This window comes from Perognathus longimembris, chromosome 16 (genome assembly GCF_023159225.1).
Source record: "Perognathus longimembris pacificus isolate PPM17 chromosome 16, ASM2315922v1, whole genome shotgun sequence".
NCBI lineage: Eukaryota > Metazoa > Chordata > Mammalia > Rodentia > Heteromyidae > Perognathus > Perognathus longimembris.
The window spans coordinates 51998995-52023438 of NC_063176.1; the positions used below are offsets into that span (position 1 = coordinate 51998995).

The 24444-nt window shown below is 38.4% G+C and overlaps 1 protein-coding gene and 1 long non-coding RNA gene across 2 annotated transcripts in view; one reads left to right on the plus strand and one right to left on the minus strand.

Annotated features, from left to right (window-relative positions):
• Positions 1-24444, plus strand: part of Fbxl5 (F-box and leucine rich repeat protein 5) — a 34082-nt gene that overhangs the window by 5070 nt on the left and 4568 nt on the right. The window contains exons 2-10 of the mRNA XM_048364054.1: positions 4266-4481; positions 5830-5925; positions 7521-7707; positions 10063-10245; positions 13068-13193; positions 15316-15464; positions 16039-16121; positions 16980-17705; positions 21981-22129. Coding sequence (XP_048220011.1) covers positions 4266-4481; positions 5830-5925; positions 7521-7707; positions 10063-10245; positions 13068-13193; positions 15316-15464; positions 16039-16121; positions 16980-17705; positions 21981-22129 — 1915 coding nt within the window. The remainder of the gene's footprint in view (positions 1-4265; positions 4482-5829; positions 5926-7520; positions 7708-10062; positions 10246-13067; positions 13194-15315; positions 15465-16038; positions 16122-16979; positions 17706-21980; positions 22130-24444) is intronic.
• On the minus strand, positions 3398-4062 carry LOC125364465. The gene is made up of 2 exons (XR_007213528.1): positions 3934-4062; positions 3398-3717 (listed from the first exon to the last, which is right to left on the minus strand). It is a non-coding gene; the product is annotated as an uncharacterized LOC125364465 (long non-coding RNA).

Sequence of the window (24444 nt, forward strand, 5' to 3'; positions counted from 1 at the left end):
CATCTTTTAAAATGTCATGAGACATACACGGATTTTGTGGATGGAAAAGTAAATGTTAGAGTATATCACTAGTTAGGGAGAGATAGGTTTGTTGAAATCTGTTTCAGGTGTGAGGTGTATATGTGGATTGCACTGTATTTTATCCATTCGTGGTACTGACTAGGTCATGGAAAACAGTGCTTGAAAACCACTCTGTGTATTTTAGGCCCCATGATTCTTTGTTGTGCAGGCTGTCCTCTGCATTGTTGGATGCTTTAGCTGCATTCCTAGCTTTAACCCTCTAGGTGTCAGTAGCACTTTCCCCGTGCTGACAGTCTCTAGACCTGACCCTTTATCTCGTGGGGGGGAGGCAAAAATGCACCTGTAGTCAACTCTTGATTCAGAGCAAGTATTCTTTGCGAACATTTGCTGTCTTGGATTTGGGAAGAGAGCTTCATGGTTTTGACAACTTAAGTTGTGTGGAAGAGCATTGGTGTTGGAATCTGGGACTCCATTTTGTTGCCTACTTGGCAGTTCTGTGAATAGGATGAATGGTTTCGCTGAGCTCCACTAGATTTAATCTATAGCATGGAGCCGTGATAGTACCTGTGTTTTGATACTGCTTTAAAAAACAATATTTAAAACACCTCAAAGACTAGGTATTTTATTATCTGCCCCAATGTGTCCTTGAAATTGTTAGTGACCAGATATTTTTTTTCTTTAACTTTATATACAGTATTTGAATACCTTTGTCACCATCTTGCTCCAGAATGCTTTTAACCACTGTTCTTGATCGACTCTCTGACATCAACATTTTTGTGGCCAGTTTGTATGTTATTTTCCTTAATTCATGTGAGAGCATTACACTTTGAGCACTTGTGCTATTTCTGCTAAGACTACTTTTAGTGTTTTTTTTTAATTAAGTAAAATATCGCATACATTTATAGCTATAGGACACTAATACATTTTATGGAGTCTACTTAGGATTCTTGAAATCTATAACATGAGCTTACTGCCCTGTATATTGTTTTTATGTGACTCAAAAGTTTATTTTGGGGGCTGGGAATATGGCCTAGTGTTGGGGTCTTTTAGCCGCCCCCTCCCCCGCGTGCACCCCCCGACCAGATAAGCCAAGAAAGGAGAAGGGTCAGCAGGCTGCCCGCACCCAGCCCTCCCTCACCGGAGGACAATCAGACGGCCTGGGAGTCAAGTCGGTGCAAGATCTCGTTTATTGGGGAAGGATGTGCCACTAATATAAGGCACAGGAGCCAATCAGGTCTAAGATCGGCAGGAAGGGGAGGGGTGAGCTGTCTGTCCATCAAGGGTGGAAGAGCTGGGGCATCACAGCCCACAGAACCGCTTCCGGGTTATCACCAAAGACACTTGTAGCAGCTGCGTGTTGTTGTTAGGCGCCACCACACATGGCCCCAAGACTGAAACAGGCGGGGCCAGCTAGTTGACTTCCAGGTGTGCCCCACAGCCTAGTGGTAGAGTGCTTGCCTTGTGTACATGAAGCCCCGGGTTTGATTCCTCAGCATCACATACATAGAAAAAGCCAGAAGTGGTGCTGTGGCAGAGTACTAGCCTTGAGCAAAAAGAAGCCGGGGACAGTGCTCAGGCCCTGAGCTCAGGCCCAAGACTGGCAAAAAAGCTTATTTTTTTCATTGTTACATAGTTAGAAAAATTGAAAAGAATATTTTGACATGTGAAAGTTGCATGAAAAGACTGGCACTGGTGGCTCACGCCTATAATCCTTGCTACTCAGGAGGCTCAGATCTGAGGATCTTATTTCGAAGCCAGGTTGGTCAGAAAAGTCCACAAGACTCATCTCCAATTAACCACAGAAACTGCAAGTGGCATTGTGGCTCAAAGTGGTAGAGCTTTAATCTTGAACCAAAACCTTGAACAGAGACAGTACCCAGGCCCTGATTTTAAGCCCCAGGAGAGACACTTCCCCCTCACCCCCCCAAAGCTGCAGTGAACGTTTACATTTCATTATTCATAAATACAAAGTTTTATGGAAATACAGCACAGTTACCTGCTTGCTTGTTATCGGACTACTTTTGTGCTACAGTAGCTAAGTAGTTCCTACAGAGCATATACTCTGCAAAAGTTGGGATATTTAGTGTGTAAAGCCCTGCTCATTGGCTTCTCTTCACTAGACTGTAAAATCCACCCAGGCAGCAATCTTCATTTTGTTCACTCCTGTACCTCAAATGCTAGAAACAGTGCCTGGCTCACAGTTGCTCAGTAAATATTTGAATACAATTACAAGTGCATGGATTTATCAAATGCTTAGTTTTCAGAATAGTGGTAGCTAATTCCTAAGTGCCTCATAACCATTTCAATATGTATAGATACTTTATTCCCACTCCCACTTAACACCAAGAAGACCTTAGATATTGAGGAAGAAAAATAATTTACCTAGGGTTACACAGCTAAATAAGCCCCACAATGGATCCATCTGGTCCTAGGTCTTTGACTCTAGGGTTGGTTCTCTGTGACTCTTACTGTGAATGCATACTGTCTTGTAGAACGTATTTAGTTATTTCTTTTAGGTCCACTAAGATAGGTTTGCTTTACAAGTTATGTGTCATCTTTTCAGTATTCTGTCATCATACCAAAATTCTTCCTGAGAAAAGGCTTATGAGACTGCTTAGATTGTATTCCATTTCAGGAATACTGCGTCAAGCCTTAGCAAGTCTAGGAATTACGATGTTAACATTTCAATTTCGTTTCTCTACCTAACCTAATCATTTCCCCTTTAAAATGAATTTTGAAGCTAGAATTTATATGAAAAAGGTAGATTTGATGTAAGTAGTGAAGAATTTGAATATTATTTTGAGCTAGAAGCAAGGCTTTTGTTTTTCTTTTTTTCTTTTTCTTTTTTCTTTTTTTTTTTTTTGCCAGTCCTGGGGCTTGGACTCAGGGCCTGAGCACTGTCCCTGTCCTCTTTGTGCCCAAGACTAGCACTCTACCTTGAGCCACAGCGTTGCTTCTGTGCTGAGGAATCAAACCTCCAGGGCTTCATGTATGCAAGGCAAACATTCTACCACTAGGCCATATTCCCAGCCCTGAAGCAAGATTTTTAATAATATATTTTAAAATACTGGGAAGTAATTCAACACGAAGGACAAATTTAGCATCAGATTGGAATAGGCAGTTTTGTTCTTCAGTACAGGATTAGGAGAAAATGGTATGTTTCTGCCTCTGGCTCTCTCTTGGCTTTGTCCACTCCAGGCTGCAGCTCTTACCACGTGAGCTACACCTCGCCTTCTGGCTTTTGGCTGGTTAATTGGAGACAAAGAGTCTCATGGACTTTTCCTATTTGTGCTGGCTTAGAATTGTGATCCTCAGACCTCAGCTTTCTGAGTAGCTAGGATTACAGGCATGAGCTATCAGTGCCCAGTTCCATGTTTTTGTTTTGTTTTTTGAATTGACTTGTATCATTCTTTCAAGTGGACTTGGAGTCATGATCTGCTAGACTTGGCTTCTAGGCTCCTGCATTGCACTACTGCAGTGTCTCCAGCCAGATATGTGAACAGTTTCTTAAATAAGCAGTTAGGTATTTATATAAATTGCCTTAAAAACAGCTCCCTTCAACTGTCTAGTAATGATCTAACAGCTCAGTATTTTGCACTCTTGAACAGATGAGTCTCATCTTGATAATTAAAGCTTAAACTGTAATAGACTACTTTTGACATTTTTAACAAAAAAATACATTATCTGTACTTAACTCTTTTTTTTTTTTTGCCAGTCCTGGGCCTTGGACTCAGGGCCTGAGCACTGTCCCTGGCTTCTTTTTACTCAAGGCTAGCACTCTGCCACTTGAGCCACAGCGCCACTTCTGGCCATTTTCTATATATGTGGTGCTGGGGAATCGAACCCTGGGCTTCCTGTATTAGAGGCAAGCACTCTTGCCACTAGGCCATATTCCCAGCCCCCGTACTTAACTCTTAATGTTTACATATGTATGTGGTCTACCTGCCTGTATTTTTTATATCTACAGAATAATTTTAGTTAAAAAAAAACATGTGACCTATGTGTATTTTTCTGTATCACCAAGTCCTTCAGAATGCAGACCAACATTTTCTTGGCCTAGCATACTTTTTAGTTATAATATTATAACTTGCTAAATTTTGAATTTTCTTTATCTGTACTTTAATATAATCAAGTATAAGGGGAATGTCTTGCTGTGCATAAAAATAATGCATTTGGATGTTTCTTACTGGTATATTGTTTGCATTTACTTATTATGCCTTTCTTTTTACATTTTTTTTTCTCAGCTTTCTAAAACCAACTTTTCCAACAACAATGATTTCCGTGCTCTTCTGCAGTCTCTGTATGCTACTTTCAAGGAGTTCAAAATGCATGAGCAGATTGAAAATGAATACATTATTGGCTTGCTTCAGCAACGCAGCCAGACCATTTATAATGTACATTCTGACAATAAACTTTCTGAGATGCTTAGCCTCTTTGAAAAAGGACTGAAGAATGTGAAGGTGAGTTGCAAAACTTGGTGTCTAAGATGTAACTAGTTGAAATTGTGCCATCTTCTGTGTGTCATTGGCAAAACTTGTGAGCAGTTTCTAGTAAATGCTATTAAAGAAAAGTAACACTATTCCACCACTTGTTAATGATGGCTAGGAAGACTTCTCAAGATGTAGTGAAGGCTTCCAATAAGGAAGAGAGATCCAGCTTAGTGCTAAGTAATGCTCACTATTGTTAGGTTTTTAAAGTAGGTAGCCGGTAAAGGAGAATGCCACACGGTATTCAGGCAGGAGAGAAAAGTTTATTACCGAACTGCTGGAGAGAGGGGAGAGAGAGAGAGAGAGAGACCCCCACCCAGCCCTGCTTTATCTAGGGCAGGGGCAAGGGGTGTGGCCAGGTGGATTAGGAGGTGACCTCAGGGAAAGGGGAGGTAACTGCCTCCAGGTCTGCTGGTTACCCAGGTAACTGGATGGAGACTTAATGAGGTGGGGGCATCTGCATGTAGCCCTCAGGGAGAAGACCTAACAACTATAACTAAAACAAGTAGGAGTTTATAGCTGGGGAGCAAGATGAGGGTCAGTGGTTGAAAATTACTACGAGGAAACATCAAGGCCAGGACTTTTGCAGGAGTTTTGTTGTAGGCAGTTCAAGGCAGTAAAAATATTAAGAGGTGGTGGTGGTGAGGAATTTGATCAGATGTTTTTTGTCTGTTCGTGTGTATTATGTGCTGGTATTGATTGGGACTTGAACTTAGGGCCTTCCTGTGCATTTGTTTAGTATTCCTGCAACAGCTCACCACTTGAGCCACACTTTTATCCCATACTCTGCTCATTAATTGGAGACAGAGTCTTGAGGACTTTTCTGCTGGGGCTGGCTTCAAACTTTGATCCTCTAACGTCTGAGAGTAACTGAGACTACAGGTGTGAGTTATCAGCATCCTGCGCTTGGCTGGTTATTTTGTAGATGGAGTTTTAGAGATTTTTTTCTGCCTATCCTGGCTTCAAACCTTGATTCTTGGGATCTCAGTTTTGTTATTATATAAAAGACATTTAAAAAAAAGAGTAAAGTCACATTACTAAAAGAGCTCAAAGCTTATTGCTTTTAGATTTTTCTTCCCTCCCGTGCTGAGGATTGAATTTAGGGTCCTAGGCAAATTCTCTGTCACTAAACTGTACCCATATCCCAAAAGACATCTTTTACACTAAAAGTACACATACCATTTTGCTATTTATATTTTGTTCTGAGGTTTTACTTTGGATCTAAAACTAAAAGCTAAAATGACCTGGGATCAGGTACAATGTAAATAATGAAGCCAAACTTGCATAATAATATACATTTTGTTTTTGTTTTTGTTTTTAGAATGAATGTGAGCAGTTAAATTATGCCAAACAGCTGAAAGAGAGATTGGAGGCTTTTACAAGAGATTTTCTTCCTCACATGAAAGAAGAGGAAGAGGTAATAATTTTTCCTCATTATGATATATTTAGACTTACAAAAATTTTATGGTTTTGGGTTTTTTTTGTTTTGTTTTGTTTTTGTTGGTAGTGGGGCTTGAACTCTGGGCCGTGTCGCTGTCCCTGAGCTCTTCAGCTCAAGGCCAGTGCTCTACCACTTGAGCCATAGGACCACTTCCACGACTTATAAAAATTTTAGATACCCATTTGGTGTAAACAACTGTACAACTCATGGGGAGGGGGAGATGGAAAGTGGGAGGAGGGAGGTGGGGAAAAGGAGGGAGGAGGTAACAAGTTGGATAAGAAATGTACTCACTGCCTTACGTATGAAACTGTAACCCTTCTGTACTTCACTTTGACAATAAAAGAAAAACATTTAAATACCGTTTTGTTTTATGTCCTCCAAAGGAGGCAGAGGAATTGCTGGAGAGAAGCCTCCCATTGTGTCAGAGTTGCTCCTACGGAATGAATGATTAAATTTCATTTACTTAAGAAATATGTATTTCCATGTGTTGATGGCACTGTTAACTTTTTATGTAATCTTAATACTTTTCAGAATCTTTAGATCTGTAAATCTTTTAATATTTTCTACATGTTAAACTAAAAGAATTTTTAGTGATTCTTTTTCAGTATGGGACTTTATTAGCTAAATGGACTTTATTAGTTAAATTTATCAGTGTTATAACTAATACACATGCATTAGGACTCCTTTAAACAGACGGGCAAAACATTTCCTGTTCTTTTCTATGGGATGAATATTAGGATGAGATACAGAAAAGGTATTTTACAAAAACGGTACTTTGCAACTCTAAATTGGTTACTGTCGTGATTCTCAACAGTGGCTTCACCTTATCCTATTAATAAAAGAATGTGCTATTTGTTAACATCCTTTCAGACCAATTAAGTCAGGTGGACATGGTTATTTTTTCAAGGCTCTCTATGTTATTGAAATGTAGAGCAGGCATTGAAATCAGTCACTAGAGCAGTATTTTAAACATGTGATACACATCAGGATTATCTGTGAAACTAAAAACAACAATAAAAGCCTTGGTTCAAACTTTGAAGGTTATAATTCTGTTAATTAGATGTTGGGACTGCCTTTCAGTTACTAAGAAGAAGTCTCCATGAGTGAGTTTCATAGTAACTACCACACTAAAATAATGATTCCAGTAAACATCTCCAGCATCAAGAAACAATGTTGAAGTAGTTCAGTACCTCAAAAGAGTTGTGACTTGTCTGGTCAGTATCATTCTCGTTTGTGGTAGAGGTCCTGTTAGGGTAGAATCCAGTTACTTACTACTTACAAAAAGGAAGTTAACTGACACAGTGTTCAGCAAGAGAATGATGGAGTGTTTGACAATTTCGGGACAGGCAAATCTTGTCCTGATGCTTTAAAATCGTGTAAGATCTGACTTATTAATTGGAGAAATCGTTGAGGAAGAACATTTTGGTGATATTCGTTGCAGTTTTTGCATCAGCTTTACCATGATAATGTGTAACATTTTTATCTCTTAGGAACATTCATAATATTACACTTGAACTGTTTATAATTTAAAGGTTATACAGCATATGTTATGAATATTTTGTTTACCTAAGGTGTTTCAGCCCATGTTAATGGAATATTTTACCTACGAAGAGCTTAAAGATATTAAAAAGAAAGTGATTGCACAACACCGCTCCCAGAAGGATACCGCAGAACTGCTTAGAGGTCTTAGCCTGTGGAATCAAGCTGAAGAACGACAGAAGTTTTTCAAATATTCTGTGGATGAAAAGTCAGATAGAGGTGATCATTTACTTATATAGCTAACAGGTTCTTAGCTCAAGGGCACTGCTATCTTATTATATAAATTGTAGATTTTGTTTGAGGAGTAATTTATGTCAGGTTTATAATCATTTGAAGTTACATTCACATATAAAAGTAATCGAAGGCAGTACTTTCTACTTTAGAATCCAGTGTTTATGATAATCTAATGCCTTGTTTATTACTTGGGTAGTATGCAAAGGAGCGTTTCTTGAATGAATTTATGCGTACACAGTAATTAAATATTTTTGTCTCTGACTAATGAAAATTGAGAACTTTTATATTCAGATCATTTTGTAATATCCATCTGTGTGTGTGTGTGTGTGTGTGTGTGTGTGTGTGCATGTGCGTGCGTGTGTGTACTGGTCTTGGGGTGTGAAGTTAGGGCATGGGCACTGTTCCTGAGCTCCTTTTAGTCAAGGCTAGCACTCTCCCATTTGAGGGACAGCTCCAACTTCCTGCTTTTTGTCAGTTAATTGGAGCTGAGCCTCATGGACTTTCCTGCCAAGGGTGACTTTGAACTGTGATCCTCAGATCCCAGCCTCCTGAGTAACTAACTAGATTACAGACGTGAGCCTCAGCACCTGGCGTGTAGTACCCATCTTTTTGAGCTCCATTGTCTATATTGACAACTTTTATCTTTTCTTGTGGTGTTTGCTCAGTTTTCAAGGTCAGTTAAGTTTATCCTCATACTTCCTGACTGTGTGTGCAAATAAATACTTTAACTTCCCAATGGCTCAAAAGTGATGGGCCTTTTCCTGGGCTAGTTCTGCGCAGTATAGTACGGTTTTGGAATGCTCAGGTCAGCTATGTGAGCATCAGAGAGGGTAACTCATAATTTACAACACACTGTATTGCTCAGCTATGATGCTGGGTAGATTAGATGTGTTCAACGCATTTTTATTCTCTGACATATTTACCTTACACTGAGTTCATCAGGATATAATTCTTTTCTGCTAAAGAGCATTTGTAACTTTATTTGTACCCTTTCCTCTTCAGTCTCTTTGTATCTAGGAATACTCCAGATAATAAGTAGAAGAGGCAGTTTTACGGTGTGCATAAGCTTTGAGAAGATGAATGAGAAGTGCAACTAAAATATTCCTGACTTTTTTCTCAGTAGATTGTTTTTTTATTCTTATCTCATTAGCTTTTCCTTTTAAAACCACACTAAAAGAAAGTTGATAGCCTTAGACTAGTAGAAATTCTTTGGCTTCTTGTAGATGGTCAGGAGATAACAGAATTCCTGTTAAAATAGCACAGTTTTTTGAAATAGGTCCCTTTCTTACACTTTTTAAGTATTTAGATTGATGTTGAAAGGATCATTTTATAAGGTAGGCTGTGATTAAACCTATAAAGCTTGTGAGCTTTACTCTGAAGTGTACCTTATGTATCAAGCTAAGACCTGTTGTGTCTTGTTTAATTTTAATTATAATATGGGCTTTAAAAGCATCACAATTGCTACACTTAGTTCCCCCTTCCTTCAAAGTGTATCTTCATTATGTTTAAGTTTTTGGAATTTTAAAATACAGTTTAAAGTAGCTTGTTTATGGCATTTCTATATTTAAGTTGCTTTGTGAAGACAAATCAAGTATGTAAGGTACTCAGATTCTTCATATTAGTTTAGAAAAGTATTTCTTTGTTTCATATTGTTTTCATTTTTCTTTCACAAAATTGTTACTGAAATAACAGCTTATAGGAATTATATATTCATTGATTTTCTACAATAGGTTCTGACAATAAAATGTCCTTATTGGTGTGTCAGAAGTGGTTGTTATTTCAACTGGCTAAGGTATGTACAGGCTAAAGAAGCCAGATTTCACAGGGGTTTTAGGATGAACTACGCAAATCAAAAGAAACTCAAGAAACACTTCTATTAGGAGTCATAATGCATGGATAGCGACGGCTGTGTGAGATCTGTGTGTGTCATTAAAAATGCCTTCACGATCTCATAATTTGGCCGACTCCACACTTGTGGATTTGAAGCTGTATAACCTGTTTGGCTCCTTTTTCTAATGATGCTTCTCAGGCTACAAAGTGAGTATTGTTTTGTGTGTGCGCGCGAGTGACGCCTTTGTAAGAGGAAGCCAGTTCTGTGTTCATTACTGTAGTTCACACTGATGAAGTACGATCTGGGCTATGATAGTTTAACCCTACAGGTTCTTAACAAGCCTGACATCCCCATGTTACCTCTAATACATGTTATTTCCTGTTCACATCTTGCAAGCAGGAAAGAATTCACTTCAGGCACTGGACTTTGCTTATGGAAATATGATTGTAATTTCTTATTGGATTTGCTCTTGTAGCCTTAACTGCTAAAGCTTTCCTTTTTTATTTCAGAAGCAGAAGTGTCAGAGCACTCCACAGGTATAACCCATCTTCCTCCCGAGGTAATGCTGTCCATTTTCAGTTATCTCAACCCGCAAGAATTATGTCGATGTAGTCAAGTCAGCACTAAATGGTCTCAGTTGGCAAAAACTGGATCACTGTGGAAACATCTTTATCCTGTTCATTGGGCCAGAGGTAAGTACAAGTGACTTTGGTTTTATTAAAAAATACTTGAAACTGCTTTTTCAGATGAGTGTTCACAGCCATTTATAAGTAAGGCCAAGGAAGGAAACAGAACTTGACCCAAAAGTAGATTTCATAGTTAGTGCCTGGTATAGAAATGCTAGAAGTAATGAGTGTAGCATTTTCTTTAATATTATTGGGAAAAAGTAGTCGAGGAAGAGAATGCCAAAGATATTGGCAAGATGATGATAATTGTTGGACACAGGTAATATGTACGTTCACATCCACTGTGCTACATTTTTACAGAAAAACAGATTTTTAGAAGACTTTATGTAACTAGATGAGTATTTTAAGAACATAGAATGTATTCTGTAGAATTTGAAAATGAGATATCCTTGTGGCTTTTTTTTTTTTTGGTCATGGCTCAAAATAACTATTTTGTCTTTTAAAATTTATCTCTTTTTGTAACTGATAGTGCATCATTCTCTAAATCAGAATTTCACATGAATTTCATTGTGGTAAATTACTTTGTTCTTTCCATGAATATAAAGTACAGTAATGAATGTGATTATGAATACAGTAATATGATATATTCATTTTTCTGTCACTGAATTAAAAGTCTTTTCAAGTCCTCAAAGGCCATGTTAATGTTGTGTCTGTGTGTGCGCCCTGATAGCAGGGTTTGAACTCAGAACCTCAAGTTCTCACTTGGCTTTTTTTGCTCATGGCTGGCATTCTCCCACTTGAGTTACACCTCCTTTTCCATCACATTAATATTTTTGCTTAATAGTTTTCTACTAGGGTTCACTTGGACATGGAAATACACCTTCCTCACATAATTTTTCTCAATAGAAGTTGTGTCTTATTGAAACAGTTTTTTTTCCCCCTTGGTTTGTTTTTGGTAGACTACTTACTATGTGGCACTTTGCTTGTGTTTTGGGAGGGAGACGGGCTCTCACTATGTTCCTTAGGTGGGTCATCCTCCTGCCTCCGCCTCCAAGTGCTGAGATGAGACTCCTGCCCCTCATGCTACTCGTAGCACTTTTAGAATAAACTATGGTTCGATTCTTAATGTTTTCGAGTGATAGTGTTTCAAGTACTAGGTAGACTGGTAGGTAGCCCAAAGGATTAGAATTATTTTTATGTGGATTTTAATTTTTCAGATTGTATGATAATGGAATAGTAAGGCAAACTCTGAATGGGTCAAATATGTTTGGTTCAGCTGTTTAGCTTTACTAAGAAAAATACATAATTAGTTACTTCATCAGATGTGATAATGCTCTGCCAACTTTCATGAAGTCACCCAAATCTAAATTAATGCTTTTTTAATATGTTCAAAACCCAAAGTTGGAACAGAGATGTTTTATGTTCATGGTTATTGGTTTTGGATGTTTTTGTCCCCCCCTCCTGGGGCCATCTGAAATGTCAGGCAACATTCCTTTGTCCCTTCTTTGTGCACTGCTCTGTCATCTAGTGGATCAGGGCAGTCCCCACATCAAGAGTCAGCAGGCCTGCAGGGTCAGGCATCTCGAGTGAGAAACCTGATGTAGGCATGATGATAGGAGTTTTAAAAATTCTTCATTAACATTTCTTCATTAAAAATTCTTCACTCATAACAAGATAATTTGGTTACAGTGTGTCCAGTATTTTTATTTTTATTTTTTTTCCATTCGTGGGACTTGAACTCAGGGCCTGAGCACACTGCCCCTGGCTTCTTTTGCCCAAGGCTAGCATTCTACTTGTTGAGCCACAGCGCCACTTCCAGCCTTTTCTGTTTATGTGGTGCTGAGGAATCAAACCCAGGGCTTTGTGCATGCTAGGCAAGCACTCTACCACTAAAGCCACAGTCCCGGCCCTCCAGGATTTTTTAATGTATGGTTTCAATTTACCTTAGTTTTTTTTCTTTGACTTCTGACTTGCTTACTGAGTACAGAGTTAGGGAGTCATGTTCCTTTTGTTTATTGGCTGCCATCACCTAGGCTATTGCTACAGTAAAGCCATGGTAGGGGGAAAAGGTTAGGCTATTTTCAGTGATTTTTAAAAATTACTAATATTATAAAGTGATTGTACAAAGTGGTTACAAAGTCAGGTTATGATTCAGTGATTTAAACAATTTCATGTAAGGATAATGGTAATACTTTTCTTAGCAATGCTATTATAACCATTAAGCTTATTTCTGTAAAAGGTAAAATTCAAAAACTTTTTGTATGAAAAGTAGATACATAGTAGGCATATAACACCTTATTGTTAGTTTTTGTAGTTCTCTTCCTTAGTCTTTAGATTTATTTTAGTTAAATATCAATTGTTGGTTAATGAATTAGTTTTGCGTAACTAAACTCACATAGTCATGATTCTTTTTTAGTATGCTTGAAATTGAATTCTTCTTCCCCCTTCCTCCTTCATTATTTATTTATTTATTTATTTACCTATCTATTTATTTATTTATTTAGGCCAGTCCTGGGCCTTGGACTCAGGGCCTGAGCACTGTCCCTGGCTTCTTCTTGCTCAAGGCTAGCACTCTGCCACTTGAGCCACAGTACCACTTCTGGCCGTTTTCTGTATATGTGGTGCTGGGGAATCGAACCCAGGGCCTCATGTATACAAGGCAAGCACTCTTGCCACTAGGCCATATCCCCAGCCCCTCTCCTTAATTTTTTAAAGCTACAGTTAAATATTCTTAAAAATAGCTTAAGTTCCCGTATTACGTAAGGCTTAGTATATTCAAAATATACTCGTACGTAGAGATTTTTATTGTAAATAAGTAAGATTTTGTTTGTTGTTTTTGTAATGGTAGCAGACCTAATCTTTCTGGAACTTACTTCTTCATTGAGTAGGTGACTGGTATTGTGGTCCTGCCACTGAGCTTGATACCGAGCCCGATGAGGAGTGGGTGAGGAATAGGAAAGATGAAAGTCGTGCGTTTCAGGAGTGGGATGAGGATGCGGACATAGATGAATCTGGTAAGTTGTGTCTGCAATGAATACCATCACAGGGTGTTTTCATAGTTGACTTAGGAATATTAAACTCACGTGTTTTGGATGGAGCTGGGAATCTATAAGCCCACCTACTCAGGAGGCTGAAATCAGAGGATCACAATTCAAAGCCAGTCAAAAGAGACTCCATTTGGAAAATAAGCAGTCAAAAGCTAGGCTGGAGGTGTGATTCCAGTGGTAGAGTGCCAACTGTGAGCAAGCAGGCTGGCAGAGAGCACAAGGCCCGAGCCAGCCGGTGCAGCCAGCGGTGCACTGGCACACCAAACAACTCAGGTGTTCACTGTTTTCCAAAGAAAGTTGTTTTTAAATGTACTGCTGCTTAAATCTGAAGGAATGATGAGTTTAAGGTTTTCATTCTGTTTGAAACATTAATGTCTATTGTGGTTTTTTACTTAACACAAAATGACACACATTTTCTGAATGGAAATGAAGTACATTTCTTATAGTGCTTTGAAGCTTACTGTGGTTTTTAGGTCTGTTTTGGTTTATCAGTTCATCAGAATTTATTGAGGCTATGAGGAGGAACTGTTGAGTTTTACTTATTTTTAAAAATCATAAGGTAGAAATAAGAACTAATGTTTAGTGCCAGTGGCTCACGCCTGTAATCGTAACTTCTCATGAAGGTGATAGCTGAGGATCATGGTTTGAAACTAGCGGGGGCAAGTTAGTCTGAGACTCATCTCCAATTAACCACCAAAAAGCTGGAAGTGGAACTGTGATTACAAATGATAGAGCACTAGCCTTGAGCGCAAAAGCTCTTCAGGACTGACATACACACACACACACACTAATCATAATAACAGCCATGACAATAACATATATATATGGGAATTGTAGGCTGGGAGTGAAACTCTATGGTATAGCACTTGTTTAACACATGTAAGGCAACAGCCAGGTTCAATCCTCAGTAACACACACACACACACACACACACACACAATTCTTTGTGTGGTAGTGTTATAAAAATGAGTGTAATCATTTAGGAAGTACTGTGGCAAAATTCAAGAGTGAATAGGAATGTATCACTCCCAAAGTATGTAATTCTTAATCCAAGGGTACATCATGAACAATAATGTAAGAGAGAAATGAAGCCCGATGGAGCAGAAAAACCTGTGAGACTCTATTTCTAATTTAAAAAACGACTACTGGCATGGCTCAAGTGGTAGAGCACCAGCCATGAGCAAGAAAGCTGAGCGTGCCAAGCGCTGAGCTCCAGCTCCTCCAGTACAAAAGTCAGCACTACCATAACAAGTATTGTGGCGGAAGCAAAGAAGGGAAAGGAATCAGTTTTCAACAGAGTGATTGTTTGGGTCTTTGTAGAAACTTGAGTGAAAAAGACAAGAAGACTTAATTGAGCTTTTCTAATAATGCCCATGACATGTGAAATTGGGATTTGTAGTATTGGTTCACCATCTCAGCTCCCTGTGCAGTGCTGGGAATTGAATCCAGGCCTCACACAGGCTACCCCAGGCATGTGCTAGTGAGTTAATTACATCACCCCATACATACCTAATCCTTACACATGTTATGAAGTAGAATGCCAAAGCCACGTCCAATTTTAACTTCTTAGCAATTCTAAGGTAACCTTTTGCTTGATTCTTTATGACCAGGCAGGCTAATTGAGATCATTGAGAAATATGTTCTGAATCTTATTTTTACTTAAGTAGAATAACAGATAGTAATAGTTGATCATTTATTTCTTTGGCATTGCACATTCTGTTTTTGTTTTTGCTTTTTTGCCAGTCCTGGGGCTTGAACTCAGGGCCTAAGCAGTGTCTCTGGCTTCTTTTTGCTCAAGGCTAGCACTCTACCACTTGAACCACAGTGACACTTCTGTCTGTTTTTTATATATGTGGTGCTGGGGAATCGAACCTAGGGCTTCATGTATACATGGCAAGCACTCTACCGCTTGGCCATATTCCCATCCCAGAACATTCTTTTTTATTTTAAGACATATTCAGGGTTCTTTTCATTGTCTGAAAGTTGAATTGTTTGCAGAAATGAGCTTAATATATTTAATCATTTGATGAGTTTTTAAGTAGTCTAATTATAATTACTAAGTTTTTAGAAATTCCAATTCGTTTTGCAGAAGAGTCTGCAGAGGAGTCCATTGCTATCAGCATTGCACAGATGGAAAAACGTTTACTCCATGGCTTAATTCATAATATTCTACCGCATGTTGGTACTTCTGTAAAAACATTAGTGTTAGCGTACAGCTCTGCAGTTTCCAGCAAAATGGTATGTATAAGTAAACTCTGATTTGAGTATGATGAGAGTTAGTGATATAACTTTGGTTTGCTTATTCTAAAATTCAACTAAGAGAAGAGAATAATTGAGGACTTCATGTGGATAGGCATTCATGGTTAGCTTTTGTGTTACTTCACTTCTTATCACAGCCTTGGTAGCATGAATACCATTACTTACACACTACATGAGGGACTCAGGACCAGGAGATGTGTGACTTAGTTTCGTAGGTGTTATGTGGTGAAGCCCATTTTCATCACATAGGATTTCCTATGACTCTTCATCATATGTAAGGCATGGTGAGATGAGATGAAATCAATGTTTTATAGAAAGGTAACGTTATACCTTCTTCCTTAAGAAAAACATGGACTGCCTAAGTGTAGTGTCAGATCTGCTAAAAGATTCTCAGAGATGGGCCCAGAGTCTATCTGTGTATATTTTAATGCACCATGAGTGCCTTTTAAATATGCACATAAATTTAGAAACCACTAGATTATATTTCCTGTTGCCTTTTGCTTATCTAACCAAAAACCTGTAGATTTTCACAGTGACTTTTTCCCTTTCTTAGGTTAGACAGATTTTAGAGCTTTGTCCTAACCTGGAGCATCTGGATCTTACCCAAACTGACATCTCAGATTCTGCATTTGACAGGTTAGTTCTTTGAAAATATTTAAGCGTTATAAATTCTGTGAATCAGTCTTCTTCTGAAGTTTCCCATTTATATAACTGTAAATAATGGCTGTCTAATCATACTATTTTACTGCCAAATCTGTGTGGCTTCAACTTGAAAGTACTCTCCCCTCTTCTGTCTCTTATTTGAAGCTCCTAGTGGATACACAAGTTTAGTGTCATCTTGCCATATCTATCATCTTGTGCTGTAGCTAAGTCAACTATCTAGATTGGTAGTACATGGTTCTGAGGTTTTAGCTGGGCTTTTAAGTGCCGTTTGGCAAAGCTTGTTTTTATTTCTTCACAGCGTTTTGGTACAGGCCACTTGAAGCTACAATCTGCAGATTGACACTTCTGAGGATAAAATCAGTCTCTTGTAGTGTAGCTCACCCCCTTTCCCATCTTCTTTTTTCCTGTTTGTTAGGGAACGATATACTGTTCTTTGACTAAGGCTAATGCTTGTGTTTCTAGAGCTTGTTACTTCTGTTTCTTCCTCTATTGATCATTAGTCATTTCACTTTCCTTCATGTCTATATGTTGACTGTTAACTCTTAAGTATGTATTTGTTGCAATTTGTTTTAGGGTAATAAACTTAAGTTTCTCTCCCATCCTATTCCTGTCCTGTCCTTCTGTTAGGTTAGCAATATTATTAGTTCCTAATTATACTTAATTATTGTTTTGTATTATAACACTAAACCTACTGCCTGACAGTAGATGTTCAGTAAATGTTTAAGTGGTGATATGAGACTTAGACTCTTTGTACATGTATACCTGTAGTAGTCAAGTTCTTTTGAGGAATTTGACAGTACTCACTAAGAGCTTGTTACCTCTTCCTTGTAGTTGGTCTTGGCTTGGTTGCTGCCAGAGTCTTCGGCATCTTGACCTGTCTGGATGTGAGAAAATCACAGATGTGGCTCTGGAGAAAATTTCCACAGCTCTTGGCATCTTGACCTCTCAGAGTGGCTTTCTGAAAACTTCTGCAAATAAAATTGCTTCAACTACATGGAAAAATAAAGACATTACCATGCAGTCTCCCAAGCAATATGCCTGTTTGCGTGATTTAACTAATAACAAAGACATTGGAGAAGAAATAGATAATGAACACATGTGGACTAAACCTGTTTCTTCTGAAAGTTTCACTGCTCCTTATGTGTGGATGTTAGATGCTGAAGATTTGGCTGATATTGAAGACACTGTAGAATGGAGACACCGCAATGTTGAAAGTCTCCGCGTAATGGAAACAGCCTCCAGCTTTGCTTGTTCCTCAGTTGGTTGTTACAGGAAGGATATTGTTGGACTAAGGACGAGTGTCTGTTGGCAGCAGCATTGTGCTGCTCCAGCTCTTGCTTACTGCGGTCATGCATTCTGTTGCACAGGAACAGCCCTAAGAACTATGGCGGCTCTCCCAGGGTCTTCCGCAGTGTGTGGAAAAGCACTAAGGACTACATTGCCTAGGGAAAATGACTTGCTTTATTTTGGGAGTGACAAATGCGATCAAGTGACTGGACGAGTACTTTTGTTTCTCAGTCTGTCTGGATGTTATCAGATCACTGACCATGGGCTCAGGTGAGTAATAGCTCCAGAGTGTAGCTTTCAACGGAACATGAATCAGAAACTCCTAGGAGTGAGGACACCTGTTTCTATGTGGAATTACAAGTCTCTATTTCAGCACTAAAGAGTTTTCCTCTGCATTTCTGGATAAGTCAGGGAGTTCATTTTTTAATTGAAATTTGCAGAAAAGCAGATAATTTTGTTTTATGGTATGATTTTGGCACTTACTAATATTTTTATTAAGCTAGGCGCTGTGGCTCACACCTGTCATCCTAACGACTCAGGAGGCTGAGATACGAGGATTCCCATTCAAAGTCAGCCTGGGCAGGGAAGTTCTTGAGACACCCCACCCCCAAACACACACCCGAAAGTAGAGCCGTGGCTCAAGTGGTAGAGTGCTAGCCTTGAACAAAAAACAACAAAAAATATGCTCAGCTCAGAGACAGACAAAAACTAAACCTTGTTATTGCTGATGGAATTTGAAGTCAACTGCATTTATTTTCCCTCCTCCTCCTCCTCCTCCTCCTCCTCCTCCTCCTCCTCCTCCTCCTCCTCCCTCCTCCCTCCTCCCTCCTCCCTCCTCCCTCCTCCCTCCTCCCTCCTCCTCCCCCTCCCTCTTCCCCCCTCCTCCTCCCCCTCCTCCTCCCTGGTCTTAGGGCTTGAACTCAAGGCCTGGGAGCTTTTCTTGAGCTTATTTGCTCAAGGCTAGTGTTCTGCCACTTGACCTATAGCTCTGCTTCTGGGCTTTAAATTTTATTTTTAACTTGTTTGATGTACAGAGCGGTTACCGTTTCATAAGTGAAGTAATAAGTACATTTCTTTCTGGACAGCATCACCCCCTCATTAGCACTCTTCCAGTTTTTCCCTCCTGTACTGCCCACAAGTTGTATAGTTCATTTGCTACATTGTGTCTACTGTACCACCACTGTATTTGTCCCTCCATTTATATGTCCCCCCCCTTCCTTACACTTCTTGCTTTTTGGTGGTCAAAGCCTAGATTGGCTTCAAACAGTGATCTTCAAATGGCAGCCTTCTGAGTAGCTAGGATTTCAGGTGTGAGCCACCGGCAGGCACGCAGCTTGTAAGCTGCATTTTTTTTTCTTAGAGTTTTCTTAAGTAATGATGAGAACAGTGCATTTGAGGCATTCTTAAAAGAAATAAGTTGGTTGAATTGAATGCATTCCTTTTGGAGACAAAGGCATATATAACATGTATTATATGTGGTGGCTAATTGAGAAAGTTTGCAATTTGAGTGTAGATTTCTCTACTGTTAATTACTTTATCTTCAAAGACTAAAACATGGAGATATTTACAAGGTATCTACTTTTCTTTACTGGTCTGTGTAGGTTTTCTATTCCTGAGTGAACTTTGCTGGAGTATATTTTTCTAGAGATTTTCTAAGTTCTTCTGGAATATTAAATTCTTTGGCATGTAATTATTCATCATAGTCTTTCATGGTCTTTCTTTTTTTGTGTGTGCCACTGTTGGGGCTTAAACTCAGGGCCTAACATTCTCACTTGATCTTGTTGTTTATGGCTGGTGCTCTACCATGTGAGCCATGCCTTCTAGCTCAGCTTTCCTGTCCAGGATAGCTTCAAATCACAGTCCTTAGATTTCAGCCTCCTCAGTAGCTGGGGTTACAGATATTATAGACATGAGGCACTGTTGCCCAGCTCCTCTCGCATTTTATTTGAGGGTTTGTTTTATTTTGATCTCTTTTTTTTTAAGTGTAGTTAGAGGTTTTGTTGATTTTGTTTTGTCTTTCCAAAATGCTCACCGCTTTTAGTTTCAGTGATTTTTTTTCCTGTGATTTTCCAAGAACACTTGATTTATTTATATTCTGTTCTTTATTATTTCCTTTTTTGTGTGTTACAACCTTTGGATTTAAGTTCTCTTTCTCTGGTTCCTTGTAACATATGTTAGGCTTTGTGAGGTATTTCTTTTCGACCCCAGGTATTTATTGTTATAAACATGGGATTTATTACTGAAGGACAGTTTTGCTGGGTACGGTGTGTAGCTGAAGTTTTTTCTCCCTCTTTGTGCAGTTTGTCCTACATTGAGATACTTTTTAACGATCATTTATTTGAAAATGGTATTTTTTCATTTTGATTTTGAATTACAGACTTTATAAATTAATAAGCTAAACCTACTATTTTGCTCCCTTAAAGGCTTTTTTTTCTTACCTGGGAGCTATTGGCTTACACCTGTAATCCTAGCTACCCAGGAAGCTGAGATCTGAGGCTCATGGTTCAAAGACAGTCTGGGCAAGAAAGTTGATGAGACTCTTAGCTTTAATTCTCTAGCAAAAAACTGGAAGAGGAGCTAGGGCTTAAGTGGTAGAATGCCAATCTTGAACGAAAAAGATAAACGGTAGCTCCTGGTCCATGAGTTACAATGACGGGCACAAAAGAAAAAAAAAGAAAAAGACTATTTTCTTGAGCTGAGCATGGTATATCTGTAGTCTCAGCACTTGAGAGACAGGCAGGAGAATTACAGACTTAAGGGCAGCTCGGCTGCATAGACAGCCTCATCAAAAACAGCAATAACAAAAGAGAGAGTGAGAAAAGACTTTTGTCTTTAAACAAAATAAGGACCATTTTCTCTAGCTGCTGTAGCCCTGTCAAGGTACAGAGATTCTGAACCGCAGCCATTGTTAACTTAAAGCCTAAAGGGTGGCAGAAAGCTACAATTTGGAAGAAACAAAGAAAATCAAGTTCTTTATGCTGGGAGCCAGTGGCTCACGCCTGTATCCTAGTTACATAACAGGCTCAGATCTGAGGATAAGGATTCAAAGCCAGCCGGGACAGGAAGATCTGTGAGACTCTTACCTTCAGTAAAAGCCAGAAATACGGCTGTGGCTCAAGTGGTAGAGCCCTAGCCTTGAGAACAAAACCTCAGAGACCAATCACCCAGGCCCTTAACTCAGGAGCCAGGCTTGGCATACACACAAAAAGTTCTTCATAGTCATATGGTTAAAAAAAAAAAAATATATATATATATATATATATATATATCAGTTTCCTCTTAATCATGTAGCTACAAAATTCTAAAATGTACTCTTCCATTCTTTAACATTTAATGTCCTCACTGAACACGTGACTCAGTAGCATTTTCATATTAATAATACTTTGAAATCTCAACTTTCAGTCTGCTTCCTAATTTCTTTGTTGCTGCATAATAATTTTTATTTATGTTTGTGCTGGTCCTTGAGTTTGAACTCAGGTCCTGGCTACTGTCTTTGAGCTTTTGAGCTCAAGGCTAGCACTTTTACCAGTTGAGCCACAGTTCCACTTCTGGCTTTTTTGTAGTTAATTGGAAATAAGAGTCTCACAGACTTTCCTGTCTAGTCTGTCTTCAAACCTTGATCCTCAGATCTCAACCTCCTGTGTAGCTAGAATTACAGGTGTGAGCCACTGGCACCTGGCTTTGAATAATAATTTTCAAAACTCATTGTGTTGTATCAGGTTCTTTTGACATCCCCTTTTTATTCCCATTTTTCTGTTTCTGTTATTGTAATACTGTTTAAATTTCTGTTGAATAGAAAATGGATGTCTTCAGTTTTGTTCTTGATATATCTTACCTCTACCATTGTTCTAACCGTCTTCTCACTTTATCCTATTTACATATTTTATTCTTCTAGATTATCTCATTATTTTGTAATTCACACACATTAAAATACACTCTTGTTTTAGTGTGCAGTCTTTTCAGCATATTTACAAGGTGCAACTATCACCATTGCCTAATTAAAAAATATATTTTTTTGTCATTCCTAGTAGAGACCCCAGACTTATTAGTAGTCCCATTTGCATTCTTCCTTGTCTGTAGCAACAAATAATTTACTGTCTCTGGATTTACCTACTCTAGAACAACATTAGTGGAATCCTGCACTTACATATATTAGCCTTTTTTTTCTGCCCTTCGTCACTTAACTATATTTTTCAGACTCATGCGTGGCACAGCATGTGGTGGTAATTTGTAGCTGTGTAACATCTTAATTATATAGGCATATGCCTCATTTTGTTTATCCATTCATCAGTGGACATTGGGTTTTTTTCTATTGTGGATAATGCTACTATGAACATTTGTGTGGAAGTTTTTGTGTAGACAGTTTTTCTGAGTTCAGTGTATTCCTGCCTAAGTGATGAAGCCAGTTATTAGTGTTTTACAGAAATTCTAAAATATTTTTGTTGCTCAGTTATGGTAAGTGTATAAAGTAGGCCAGTGGGTCAGAGGAATACAAATGTTTCCAGAAGTTAATGTAGTCTAATTGTCACTGATTTCTCCTTACAGGGTTTTGACTCTGGGAGGAGGGCTGCCATATTTGGAGCACCTCAATCTCTCTGGTTGTCTTACTGTAACTGGTGCAGGCCTGCAGGATTTGGTTTCAGCATGCCCTTCCCTGAACGATGAATACTTTTACTACTGTGACAACATTAACGGTAATGCCTTTTAGCAGTGAGGTCATTCTGAAGGCATTGATTTAAAGCGTTTTAGCAGTTGTCATAATTAGTATGGTTTCTATTTGTGTTTTTCCCCCCCTAGATTCCTAATTACATAGACTTTTACAATTATTCCTTTAGATTTGATTAAAAATTTCTTTTTAAGTCATAGATTTTTGTTAACTTCTTGAAAGGTAAGTTTTCTTGTGGAATAGATAATTTCAGATACCATTCTTTTGCATTTTAGAGTTATATAGTGGTGACAACATTCAAATATTATTGTTACAGAAATGCTAAAATATTTATAAGATTTTGGAAATCTTTCTACAGTATGTGGCACTAATAATTGAGAGGTAATAATGTTCTGAGACCTGGATTTCTGATGGACAGCAGACTTCTCTTTCTGCAGTTCAACCTTATATAGATAGATAAAGGAGAATTTGAGCAATTTGAGTTGAGTCAGGTTGCCGATAAATCTCCTTAGGATTTAGGAAATAGTGTATAATACTGAGAAAAGGCTGAGATGTTTTAGACATGACCAAAATTTCTGTATTATGTTGGATGTTTATTCTTGAAGCTACTCTTAAAAATGATCACATATATATTATAATGCATATTATAACATGTACATTTATTTATTTTTAAATGCTGGTACTAGGGCTTGAACTTGGGACCTGGGCTCTGTCCCTGAGGTTTTTTTAATGCAAGGTTAGTGTTCTACCACTTGAGCCACAGGTTCACTTGTGGCTTTTTGTAGTTAATTGAAGATAAAGAACTGGACTTTTTCTGCCCGACAGCTTTGATCTCAGATCTTTGGCTCAGATCTCAGCCTCTTGAGTTGCTAGGATTACAAGCATGAGCCACCAGCATCTGGCATATTTCTTTGATGTTTTTTGTATTTTTAAAGCCTATTTTGTCTTGTAAAGAACTATTGAAAATGCTTTTTCCAAACTGTATTCAATATCTCTTAGAGCACTTGATAGTCTGGTAAAGATTGAATTTCCCAGAAGTATGAAGAATTGCCTCTCAGCTCTTACTCAACAGATCATCCTCCTGTATTGATCACTGTTCAAAAAATTTAGACAGCTCAGATTGCACTATTCACTTACTTTTTTAGTACCCACACACCTTGCTTTAAGAGATGCCTGGAAGATCAGATTTGGGTTTTTTTTTCAGGCAGGAGGGTTGATAGGAAGCAGAATGACTAGAGAATAATGACATATCAGGAGATGGAGAAGTTAGCAAATTTTCCACTTCTCAGAAAATGAGATCATCTTTAAAATACGTATGAGCCTGGCACCAGTGGCTCATACCTGTAATCCTAGCTAACTCAGGAGGCTGAGATCTGAGGATCTTGCTTCAAAACCAGCCCATGCAGGACAGTCTGAGATTCTTACCTCCAATAAATACTTGAAAAAGCCAGAGGCGGTGCTGGGGCTCAAGTGGTATGTGGTAGAGTGCTGGCCTTGAGCACAAATAGGCTCAGGGACAGTGACCAGGCCTTGAGTGCAAGCCCCAGGTCCAGCAAAAGTAAATAAATAATAAAATACATATGAAGAAACAGTAGATCTCAGCTCTCTTATTTCTGGGATTACATTATTTTGCAGCAGATGACTTTCTCATGTTTTTAGTACATCATCAATTAGTTGGGACAAATCTTTGCTTTCTGATGCCTTCAGTGTAATCAAGGAACAGTAAAAGTCAGTGTTGTGGCTTCCCGTGCTGAGCCTATAAAACCAATGTGGTCAACCAAGCAGTTACTTTTATATATGCACAGGACTTGAGACAGGAGTTAGGTTTTGTTTTTAGTGAGACTGCTTCCTTGTAATTTCAGTATACTTCCTAGGATTCATAGCACATATAATCAACAGTAATGAGTAAGCAGTTACTTTACACTAAGAAAATTATTTGCATATTACACTTGAATTTCAGTATAGGTTATACTTGGGAACAAATCTTACACCTATGTTACATTGTGTTTAGCTATATAGATATTTTGGGTGGTTAGGTAGTAGGTTTCAGTTCACTTTTATGATTTACCTCCTTATTTTGTGTTTCTGTGTTTTTAAATGTCTTGAAGTAATTTAGATGAAAGGATAATTTAAATAATTAAATCTTTAGCACATTATCAATATTCTTTTCATCTTAATTTCCTTAGAATATGCAAATATTACATTGTTCCAAAGTAGCTGTTGTGTATTTGTTTTTTGAATGAAAGATTTTTTTGATAAATGATAATTTTCAGTAAAAATTTTAACTAGCATCTGACTTTGAAAGCTTTGAAAGGAAATTGTACTGCTTTAATAAACCAATGT